Source organism: Carya illinoinensis, chromosome 4 (assembly GCF_018687715.1).
Source record: "Carya illinoinensis cultivar Pawnee chromosome 4, C.illinoinensisPawnee_v1, whole genome shotgun sequence".
NCBI lineage: Eukaryota > Viridiplantae > Streptophyta > Magnoliopsida > Fagales > Juglandaceae > Carya > Carya illinoinensis.
The window spans coordinates 44,551,989-44,564,639 of NC_056755.1; the positions used below are offsets into that span (position 1 = coordinate 44,551,989).

Below are 12,651 nucleotides of genomic sequence, written 5' to 3' on the forward strand. Positions count from 1 at the left end.
TTCAAAGACTTTGAAAGCAATAAACAATATCATAATTTCCAAATAAATGCATAATGATGTCCATATATTCAACATAAATTAAAGGATCCACAATTTCCCATTAGTTTCGTTGAAATAGCCTGATAAATTCTTAAGTCTTACTAAACCCAAAATAAAAACAATAATATATTAATTTAAGAAACATAGAAAGCCCTTCTATTAACAATGTCCTAAGGTACTCAAACACCTTATACTCAGTTTAGCCTTGTTCACAATTTCTATTCCTAGTTCTCAACTGAACCATATATATCATTTGAAAAATATTTGAAGATAAGGGAGTGAGTTATCAACAACTCAGCAAGCAAAACACATATACTAATGTGTACAATATGAGCCTTTTCATAAAGTTTCATATGCATGAAAGAAAAACAGAGCGACATTTCAATCTTTATATATTCAAAATAAAAACAACTGTTCATATTCACAAATACTTTAGCATAACCTACGGAACATTCTCATATTTATATCATATCATTTCATATCATATATCATGTTTAACTCCCGTGGTAGAGTTGTGCTATCTCTGGTGGCAAAACCAAATAGTATTATATTGTGAAATTTTTTCTTTTTCAATCTCGGAGTCTCGAATGTGTACACTAGAAAGAATACATAAAAGACCACTTTGTTTTCAAAGTGGTTGTGATTATATCATATCATATCATATTGGTACCAACCATATCACGTGAACTAGTATCATCATATCATAACCATATTTAAAATCAAAATAAAAACATATAAATATGTCAAAGGCTTTTCATATTCATATCATATCAAATGACGTGCAGAAACACATTCATATCTGAAATTACCCAAGTACTCCTGATTCGTCACGTTTAACACTTAGCACAAACTGTTAGCACCGATTAGTAACCAAAATAAAATAATTACTTGAACACACTATTTGGTTACGAAGGGAAACTCTTTGAAGAACTATTCAAATATAAAACTCTACGGAGCAACCAAATCCAAGAAAGTCAATTTATTGATTTAGAGAACTACAAGTAAACTGTTAACAAAACCCTTTGTAACCAACCTGTTTACTCAAGACATGTGACCTGCTTGCCTTCTACCTCAATAGGTAGTCAGAACCTCTAACACTCTCCAATCGTTGTCTTTCCTACTCGAACCTCCAGTGGTTGAAACTTGAACAAGACGACTCCCCCTTAGAGTATGCTCCCCCTCAATTCCACGAACTGAGTTTCTCAAGATCTTGATCAATATCAAATATGTGCTGTATGTGCTTACCTTTTAAATCTTCAGCCGACTCCATTTATATAATTAATGTTGTCATTGACTTGTATAGGGAGTCTGCTGATAGGTTTATCCAGTATCCTAGTTAGAGACGTTTCTACCAACTTGCGAACACCTCAAATTGGATTATTCTTTTGAACTGCGTAGAGTTTAGATCAGCTTCAATTTCTTCAACACGCCTTACGTCTTTATCTCTTCAATTGATGCTAAGACTCTAAACATTCTTAGGACTCTTTGATAACTCTTATCATATGATATAACAAACTATAATAAGAGTTCTAATTTAAATACATAGTCTTATCGAATCACTAGAGTCCAATTAAGATTACATTCATTCATTACATTATACGCATCTAATCCTAGCCAAGCACAAATTACATTTACAATATCATTTTCAAATGATCAACAATAGATCCAAAACATTTCATATCACATGAACAAAAATCAAATATCATATTCACTCTTCTTTTCACATTTCAAAACATGTCAAATATTACTCATGTCTACAAACCAACCTCAGTTTATTTTTTTTTAATACAAATCTAGTATAAAAACTCCGCTTACCTGACTCTTGTAGCGTAATATTTAAATCTTGATTTTGAACTCTAATAATCTCATCATCAATTCATAAAATAATATATACTAAGTATTAATTACTAACAAAACAACTTCGATCTAAATAATTAAAACCCACAATTTCAAACCATATTTTATCAATTTACGCATTTCAAACAGCTACAATATAACCTGGACAACCCACATTTCAACCTTGAATATCATAAATTAATATCAACATTGACCTATACATCCACCATATATGACCCACGTTAAACTCAAATAATTAATATATCAACCCCATTACAATAACTCATTACTCCAAGCAACCACCAACGAATTGGCTAAAAAGCAATACATAACACAACTTTTCTCCGTTCATAACTCCACCAAAAATATTCAAAACTTCGTAATCTTAAACGGCTCCCAATAGGGTTCATTGCTATTTATTTCCAATGCAACAAGAAAAATCCAGCAATTAACTATAACACTTGAGTCTTTGAATCTTAGGAGACCAAAAAACAAAAAAAAAAAAACTTGTGATGGGAACATCTAAATAGACAAGTAAGAGACAAAACGTTACCTAAATGTTTAAAGACGTAAATTGACCCCGATGGTAAAGTATCACATCTTTAACTTACACAAAAAAAAAAAAAAAAAAAAAAAATCAGTACTGGAAAAACAAGACAGAGAAAGCTAAGAAAAAATCAATCAGTAAACTCTAGAGGATGGGGCACGGCACAAACAAACCTAGTATTAAAACAATTATGCTATATACCCCCGAGGAGTAACCCTGTCGCGGCATCTCAGCTGACGTGATTTGAACTATAGCGCCATTCCCGTTCCCATCTTCCAGTCCTCCCACCTCGCCGACGAGCTGCATTCACATTTTTGCAGCTGCTTTGAGCTGCCCTGAGCGTGGGAAAGAGAAGAAGCCGAGCGATGAAACCTGCGCAAGAGCCCAAATCGGAACCGATGAGCTTTAACTGGGTAGGCAGCTTATTCTTTCATCTACATTTTCTTTCATCTGCATTTGTGGGTAAAGATTAAAATGGTTTGATCTGGGTTTTTGCTCTGTCGTTGTCGTTCTTTGTTTGTTTTCCAGACATTTTTTTTTTCTATTGCTTAGTATTCATTTGACAAAACAAAGCATGAAATGTGTTTTTTTTTTATAAGTACAGAGAGCGTGAAATGTGTACAGAATAAAAATATTTGATTGTTTTTTTTTTTTGAACAATTATTTGATTGTTTATTTCATTATTTCTTCATTAACAATAGTTGATTATAAATGGTTTCTATGTTTATTAGCATGCACAATATGTTGTTAATATATAAATGTGGCAACAGTTAATGAAGATACAATCTGCTACCAGTTGATGAATATAAATGTTAATATATTCATGTGGTAAGAGATTTGAGGTTGCAATTAATACTATGTGGTCATATGATTAAATGGAATTAGAAAGTATTTACGATTGTAGATTTATTGGCTTTACTTAATTGTTGACAGTTCTATTATATTTTCCCAGCATGGGAAACGAGAAAGAACAACCAACTACGCAGACATCCAATAGGTCAAATCCCCCATCTAAGGTATGTATGTTATATAATTGGAAAAATATTTAACATTTGTACTGTTGATATTTTGTTTTGCAAAATACATTTTGAACTTTATCTAATAACATGTTAGGTCATACCATCAACTAGTCAAAACATTCCAAATTATATGTCTGGTTACTTTGGACCAGTGCCTACGTGGTCACCAACTTTTCTACCATATCCGGCTGGTAACCAATATCCAATCAACATACAGGTAGTGATAACTTATCCTAATTTATTAGCCATAAGTTGGCTTTGTTGCAACTATTAAAAGAATCAGGTGGCTTAATTGCAGTAGTTTAATTAATGACATTTTATAATTTTTTGCAGAATGCTGGTTACTCATTTCAACATATCATAGAACCTCCGAGTCATATAAGCAATACAAGCTCTGCCACGAGCAAAATAGTTGGTTCAGGGCTGGATTATACTATTGATGGTGGGGAATCTGAAGCGCCATGTGGATCTCCTATAGTTGATGACTCGAATAATGGCAGTGCCGAGAAATCTCAAAATGTCCAAGTGGTTGATGATGATACGATTGATGAGCCAAAGTCGGGAATGGAGTTTAATTCCCTTGAAAAGCTATTAAGTTATTACAAGGAATATGGTAAAAAATGCGGGTTTGGGGTGATGATAAAACGGACTGAGAGGGAAGAAGATGACTCTGTTAGATACGTTACTCTTTCTTGTGCCCGTGGTGGGAAGGCCCGGAATAGGATATTGAATGTCGCCAACCCACGTCCGACAGGAAAGACGGAATGTAAGGCAAAGATTAATGCCTTAAGGCAAGATGGAGTGCTTCGGTTGACGACAGTACATAATATCCATAACCATGGCCTAAGTCTAAAGAAATCTCACTTCTTTCGATGTAATAGAGAAATTAGTGATGCCGTAAAAAGGGTCTTGGATACAAATGACTTGGCTGGCATCCGAGCGAATAAGAGTTATGGATCTCTCGTTGTTGGTGCTGGTGGATTTGAGAATCTTCCATTCTTGGAAAAGGATTGTCGTAATTATATTAATAAGGCAAGACATCTGCGACTTGGCGCGGGTGGTGCTGGAGTGCTCCGACTGTATTTTTTACGGATGCAATACAAAAATCCTGGGTTTTTTTATATGATGGATATAGATGATGATGGGAGGTTAAAGAACGTCTTCTAGGCAGACCCCCATAGTAGAGCAGTATACCAGTATTTGGCGATGTGGTCACATTCGACACCACGTACCTAACGAATCGATATGGTATGCCGTTTGCACCATTTGTTGGTGTAAACCACCATAGGCAATCAATTCTGTTGGGAGTAGGCTTGATTTCTAGTGAGGATACCGAGACATTTGTGTGGTTATTCAAGACATGGTTGCAATTCATGGATGGTAACGCTCCAAAAGCTATTATCACTGATCAAGATAGAGCGATGAAAAATACAATCGCAATTGTCTTCCCAAATACCCGGCATAGATTTTGTCTTTGGCATATACTGAAGAAAGTTCCTAAGAAGCTTGGCTCATATGATTCGTACAAAACTGGGATGAAGAGTGCATTGATGAAATGTGTATATGACACCCAATGTGTTGATGAGTTTGAGAAATGTTGGGATCAGTTGCTTACCACTTACAACTTGGGAGATAATGCATGGTTACAGATTTTATATGTTGAGCGTGAGCATTGGGTACCGGCATTTTTGAAAAACTATTTTTGGGCTGGAATGAGTACAACGTAGCGAAGCGAGAGCATGAATGCATTCTTTGACGGTTATGTACATTCTAGGACAAACTTAAAGGAGTTTGTAGACCAATTTGATAATACATTGAACAAAAAGATTGAGAATGAAAATCTCGTGGACTTCCAATCATTTAATGTGACAATCCCCTGTATATCTAGATCTCCGATTGAGAAGAGGTTCCAAGAGTTGTACACTTTGTCTAAGTTCAAAGAAGTTCAACATCAAGTCAACGGTATCATTGACTTGAATCCAAAGTTACATAATTCTGTTGGTGCAATAAAGACATATATGGTTGAAGATGAATTTTGTTTGGAAGAGTTCACTAAGTTGGTTAAACATTTTGTGGACTTTAGTGAGGAATACGCAGTTGCAAAGTGCTCATGTGGATTATTTGAGATGAGGGGGATATTGTGTCGTCACATTTTGGCCGTATTCAGGGGAACAGCACGCAAATTCGAATAGATATACCAGTCTTTTTTAAATATCTGTTATCAGATGATTACTTATGCATTGGGATCGAGAGAGAATGCTGAGGATGCAAGAAATAAGTTATATGCAATGATTGAGTTGTATCGTGCTAATCAAGAAGGCCCATCGATGACTCAAATTCGTTCCAATGTTGATTGTACGGCGAATGACACTATAGTTGGTGCTTCTGGGGAAGTACGTAGTCCACGTGTTGTACGAGGCAAAGGCAGACCTCCATCTTTAAGGAGAGCATCCAGGATGGAGATAGACATGCGGAAAGCTAAAGCAAAGACGAAGAAAGCACCAGCAAAGGGGAAGCGTAAAGAGGTTTGAGATATTTTAATATCCGCATTTTATTTATATGATATTAATGATTGAGAGATTTAATGTATATTTGTTTGTTAATTAATTCTTAGCGGGATGGAGGAGATACCCAGGTCGTGGATAAATGAGATACACCTGTGACGGAAGTATGCAGGAATTTATTTGGCCCTTCTGAGATGGATGTCTCTAATGTTGGACACATGCAGGTATAGTAATAAGTTTAATTTTATTAAACTTTGTTACAATATATGGCTGTATAACTTACCTTTCATTTCCAGAAGGCTATTCCCGAAAGAGAAAGCGTGGCTATCGACATTACTGGAGCCCAGTCTCGAGAAATAGCTATTCAGAGTCAAGAAAGCGTAAGTGGTATCAAACTTTTTCTCCGAGTTTAATACAAATTTTTATGTGGTATCAATTAATATTTTGGATTATTATTTACAGATGGAAATTGGGTTGGAAAAATCACAATTGGTGCACTTTGGGTTGGACAGATCACAACCTTTGCAATGATGTGACGGAAGTGCTTTTGATGGTTGATTTTGTTTAAATATATTGGGTCATTTATTGAATGTATTGTTTGGATGAAATATGTGTGTAATGAGAGATTTAGGGACTTTCTTGTGCACTTGGATTTGTGAAGTGAATATTTTTTGTGTATTTAATTTAATGATGGAGTGCACTTTGTTGTGCACTTGGATAAAAAGCTGGGTTTTTTTTGGTGTATTTGAAGCACTCTAGATGGATTTAGCTAATTTTGGAGACATTGGTTCCACTTGGATTGTGCACTTTGTTGTGTTTGATTTAATGATAGAGTGCACTTTGTTGAAGTTCCTGATAAGATGCTGGGTTTTTTTTGTGTACTTGAAGCACTTGGATGGATTTTGTGTATTTGTCAAATTGGTTCCACTTGGATTGTGCACTTGGATAAGATGATGATTATTATTGAATGTATTTGAGACACTTGGCAGGAATTTATACCTTGATTTCCGTGACTTTGAACTACATGTGTTTGTGCACTTTGTGTAGATATTTATTGGACAACCAGCAGGAATGAACCTGGAATGGAGTGGAAAAAAATTAATTATTGTAGGAATGAACCTGGGTCCCGTGGTGGAGAATTACTAAGTGCAACCGGTTGTGTCACTTTTGTTAAACTGATATTAGCCACTCAGCTCACTCCAGTTATATATGCATTGGAATTGATGTGTTGTTACTTAGTGACTGGTGACAGTATCCCACATTTCCGATGAATTGATGATACATTTTGTCAAATTGTTTCCCAATTGAGGCTGTCATTATTAGCCTAATTTGCATAATACCACAAAATGGACCACTTGACATCCAATTGCCATAAAAATTCAATATATATCAACCTGGATAAAGGCAATTCATATAGCATTCTGGAGACATCCATATATATATATACAAAATTCCATTTATAGCATGTCTTTCACATCCATATATAGTACCAAAAAATTCCATTTTGTTATCAACCTGGATAATAGCAGAATCACCAAAAAATTCTTAAAAAAGTTCCTTCAACCTATCTTTCACATCCATACATATAAAACAGTACATAAAGTGCAACCAGTCACATATTTAACACATTGATCAACAACTTCCACAATTCCACTTTGCATAAACACCAAAATAATTCCCAAAATACCTAAACACATAACTACTAACAACAATCCCAAATTACTTATATAAAACTAGGTAAAATGCATGTACAAATACTGCACAACAATAAATCCAAAGTAGCATGCATAAACGCCTTCTTTTAGCTTCTTGTGTGTTAAGCACCAACTCCTTTTGCATAACCTCGTCACTTTTATTGGACAGCACCATTTGCACCCTCTCGAGGCACTCCACTATCTTACGGAGCTCAATCTCCCTCTTTCCGAGCAGCTCAAGTAGCTTCTCGACATCTCTCTCTTTCTTTAACAGTTCATCAATCATTTCTCTATATCGTAACTCAGTCACTTCATTACCATCCAACCACTTGAAAAGCTTACAGTATGGTAAGCCCTGCTCATTTCATTTAATGCATATATTAGACATCTTTGAACTGTACAGTATATTAATCATTAGATACAAAAAATGTTTTAGGCAACAACCACATGTAGTTACCTGCGTATTATACTTTGAATACCCTAAGAAGGGCCGTCTAGGATTTTTTGTAGTAGTTGACCATTTCAATGTGGCTTCCAGCTCGCAGAAGCACAATTCTTTTCCCAAAGTACGTTTGGAAAAAGATGATGAAGATATTGATGAAGATGATTTTGACATTCTAAGATGAACCCCCATAAAAAAAATTGAATAACAGTTGAATAATGATGCTGTTATTAATGAAGATAGCAACTTTTGACAAATGTCTATAGTTGGTATAATATTGTGGAACCTTGAGCTCTTAATCAACACATTTTATCAAGCAATAGACAGAAATTTTTTAGAGGTGTTGGCCAGCCTCCAAGATTCGAGGAATTAGCTAGCTAGCAATTAGGCCATCATGTGGCCCATGCACCATGCATGCATGCTGCTTCTGATTGATCTAGCTTATAAGTACTACGTACTTATAATTAAAAGATGATCATATGCCTACAATTTTAATTAATGTGTGGTTAATTTGTGTAGTATATATTATAGCAGCTGACATTTTGAACATATATATACATATATATATGTCCAAGAGATTATGCAGCTAGATAAGTGGATATGGACCCAGGAAAAGAATGGCAAGTATATGGTTAAAAGTGCATATCGATTCTTTAGAGAGAGACAGATCAGAAGCCCAAATAAAAGCACAAATGCAAGCAGAATAAAAGCTCTTTGACATGCTTTATGGAAGCTAAGAATTCCTAACAAAGTTTCTCAACAATTCAACTAAAATCACCAAAATCAACTAAGGGCCTTTCATCCCTTTTGATGAATCCTGTATTCAAAAGACAATTAATTTTACAAACTAGACTATTTAAATGTTACACATTTGTTCTATTCTCAAAGAATATTCGATAAATTTACACATTAAAATAGAGGAAGTTCTCTCAACTTATTTTGGAAGAAAATCAATAATTTATAAGGAGTATTTTTCAAATTGAGTCTCCATAATCCAACTCTTGATCACAAAACGTGAATCTACAATTTCATCCATTTATTATTATTATTTTTGTTTCTGATCTTTGAAGTCCTGATAGATGGCTACTCTCATTTGCCTTTCCCCCATCAACTTGGGTTGATGATTAGATTACTTGAGAAAGAACAGGCTAAGCTTCTTAACTATATACACTTAAACAAATAAAGTCACGCATCTTAATCCTTAAAAGAAATAAAATAAATACACGTCTTAATCCTAACTCAGAGAAGCTGAGACGATATGTCCAATAATGAGTGATAAATCCCCTCTAATTTGGTGTTATAATGGCAAATCATAATCATAATCACAACTTGCATTCATAAAGAAAAATTCCAAATTTCAAAATATGGGAATAAACTAAATGGCCGATGATCCAAAATCAACTACTCAACTAATTAACAGTTTAAAAATCATAATCAAAATCACAATTTTTAGTTTCATTCATAAAACTAAAATCAACAAAAAAAATAAATAAAACCTGGGTTCTCCGAAGAAGATTCCTGCTTTTCGGGTTCGTTTCCTGTCGCGGCCTCAAGAGGGTGAAGACGATTGGATGGAGGTTTGGGGGAGGGCACAGGGAGAAGACGGAGTGGGTTTTCTGGGAAGACGAGTGGGTTCACGGCTCTCTGGGAGGACGACGGGGAGAGGGAGGCCGAGTGGCTTCACGGCTTTGGGTTAGGGTTCGTGTCGCCTTCAAATGGGTTCTCTGGGTTAGGGTTCCTCAAAGCTAGCGTCGGATGAGAGGGATGATGAGAAAGGAGAGATGAGAGGGAGCTGAGAGGTTTATGGTTAGGGTTCGTGGGGGATTGAGAGGGAAGAGAGAGATGAGAGGGGGGACGAGAGAGAAGCGTAAAACAAGTCTAGGGGAGGGGGGGGGGAGGAAGCAAGCGTCGAGCCAAATTCAGTCATAATGTAAACGACATCATTTACATTATGATGCCACGTAGGACCCGAGGTCGCACCGGGGGTATACCCCGGTTGCATATAGACTTTTCCGGATTAAAAACCAACACAAAAGATATAAAGGAAAGGTTAACACCCAGAGAATAAAAGAGAGGGTGAGAGAGGATTTACCCACATGTGGCGAGGAAGGGACCAAGAAGGTTGAAAACTTTTAGAAACACAGCAAGGTAAAACCCAGGAGAAATGAAGGGTGCAAAAGAGGGAGAGAGTCTAATGAGCGAAAATTTTTGAGAATAAGGGAGAAGAAATGTAGTTGAGAGGTTAAGGAGACGAGAGAGTGAAAAGCATAAGAAAATAGAAACTGAAAACCAGAGAGGGAAAAGGGAAAAACCGACGGGTAGGAACAGGAAAACAGGATGTAATATTATGTTTTTATGTGTATTTTTAATAAATTATTATAATTAATAATTTTTTTGTTTTAAATCTAACGTGTCATCCATTGGATTTATTTTATAATTTTTTAAGTGTGAGATTTATTTTAATATGTTTTCTTGTTATTAATTATTGTTTTATATTTAAATTATTTTATATTTAAATTTATTTTATTATTGGGTTTTAAATATTTTATTTTATTAATATTTAATTATAGTGTTTTTATTTAACTTTTATTTACTTTATTGTGCTATTTTACTTTGTTGGACTCCTATTTTAGGTTTGGGCTTATTTTAATGGTATTTTACTTTTGGGCCAAAACCCCTTTAGATTTGGGCCCAGCCCGTTTGCTTCATAACCTTGCCCTTTCTTTCCCCAAAACGTTGCCGTTTTCGTCCAGCCTTAGGGCTTTCTTTTCTTCTTTCCTTCTTCTTCAGTGCCGTCCACTCCCTTTCTTTCTCCTCGCTACTTCATCTCCATTCTTCTTCTTCAATCTGTCGGTTTGAGCTCCTTTTCTTCTTCTCCATTTTATTTTCTTCTTCTCTTGCTTCGCACCACCTCCTTCTTTCTCTTCATTTTATTTTCTTTTCATTTGCTTTTCACTCGGCAAAAGCTGGTTGTGCCAAGATTCTTGGTAGCTTCTTTAGCTTGTAATCAATAATATTTTCTTTTACCTATATAAAAAAAAAAAAGCTTCTTCAGCTTGTAATATTTGCATTTTACTTTCTTGTGCTGGTTCTACATTTTTTTTTGCTGAACCGAACTGTTCTTCTGCCCTCTTTGGATTTTAATTTTCGTTGCTTTTCCTTCATTTTTGTAGGTCAATCCGTAGGGGTCTTACTCTGTTTTGGCCCCATTTTCTTGCTCGATTTTCTCTCATTTTTCCTCTTGTATTTTTGGGTCCTAGATTGTGTTTAAACTCTTGTTGTTTTTCGGTTGTTTGGGACCCAAAATTGTATCTTGTTCTAGCTCCATTTTCATGCTCTGTTTTACCCTTCCCATGCCCTGTTTTGCCCACATGACCGTGAGCTTCATTTTCAGTTCTTGTAGATTTTTGGTTCTAGCCATGAACTACACTTCTAGCCGTTTTCTTCAAGATTTATTTCAGTAAAAATCAGTCCCTTTGTTTCGAAAATTTCCCTCAAAGTTTTGTTATTTTTGAAACCCATTTTAGTTCCAACCCCAAGTCGAGCTAACTTTTGGAAGTTAAATCGGGTGCGTGATCTTTCAGAAATATTGTCTTTAAAGCTTTGTAAGTATTTTTCAAACACTACAAGAAAAATGGCCTTTTGCGACCAATTTATAGCGGCGAAAAGACTATTAGCAATCAAAATTGATTGCTAATAGTCTTTTCGCCGCTATAAATTGGTCGCAAAAGACCATTTTTCTTGTAGTGAAATGACTTTTGAGATTTAAATATATTTTTATATTAATAAATATTTTGTAAAATTGATTGATTGTACAGGACTGAGTCCGAGGAGTTGGGGGGTCGGTTAGAATGAAGAACAGAATTATTTGTGTGATTGGATGATATTGGAATTTGTTGGATATTTTTGTATCTTGTTGTATGCATTGCATGGTGCACGCATGTTCATATTTGTAAAATGAAAATTAGGTTTTTGCATATTGCATACATGTTCATATGTTAGAAATGAAAACTGAGTTTTTACGTGTTAAATGAATTTTTGGGTGCGTGTGTATTACAACCCCAAGTCGAGATGGTGTATTATTTCGGTAGAGTTCCTTTGGTCACTTGGGAGTGGAGTATACTGAGTGACGTCCCTTAGATTATCGCTGGACGACAACGGGATGGTAACGCTCTTGTGCTGATTCCGTGACCTCTTTGCTGGCAGGGGTTAGAGGATGCTTGGCTACGAACGTCCTGGATGAGGAGTCGGTCATCACTTGTTACGAAGTCACACGGATGATCATTATCTATAATGTGATTAAGGGAGTCATGGTGTGCAAATGGTCCCTAGGAAAAATCATGATACATACGATTAAAATTAGATATATAGGCCATTTTTTGAAAAAATGATAGATATGTTTTAATAGATTAAATTTTTAGATCAAATAAAATTTTTGACGTGTATAGAAAATTACTTATTTTTAAAAAATGATGATTTTCGAATCTCATTTACATTATCGGTAATCAAACTCAAACGTATATTAGTTGGTAGTACTCATTTTCCCAGTATCCATATGATGGCTTTAATT

General features: G+C 35.3%; 1 protein-coding gene and 1 long non-coding RNA gene across 3 annotated transcripts; both read left to right on the forward strand.

Moving 5' to 3' along the window:
* Positions 1–4,691: 4,691 nt before the first annotated feature.
* On the forward strand, positions 4,692–6,476 carry LOC122306561 (protein FAR1-RELATED SEQUENCE 5-like). Its single transcript, XM_043118982.1, has 5 exons — positions 4,692–5,083; positions 5,216–5,600; positions 5,667–5,966; positions 6,242–6,325; positions 6,408–6,476. The coding sequence occupies exons 1-5, from the start codon at positions 4,692–4,694 to the stop codon at positions 6,474–6,476; spliced, it is 1,230 nt and encodes a 409-aa protein (XP_042974916.1).
* A 4,366-nt stretch (positions 6,477–10,842) lies between these two features.
* Positions 10,843–12,060, forward strand: LOC122307948. Of its 2 annotated transcripts, none has more exons than XR_006241863.1 (2): positions 10,843–11,686; positions 11,900–12,060. It is a non-coding gene; the product is annotated as an uncharacterized LOC122307948 (long non-coding RNA). The 2 variants fall into 2 exon arrangements; XR_006241864.1 differs by having other exon boundaries at positions 10,843–11,649.
* Positions 12,061–12,651: the final 591 nt, after the last annotated feature.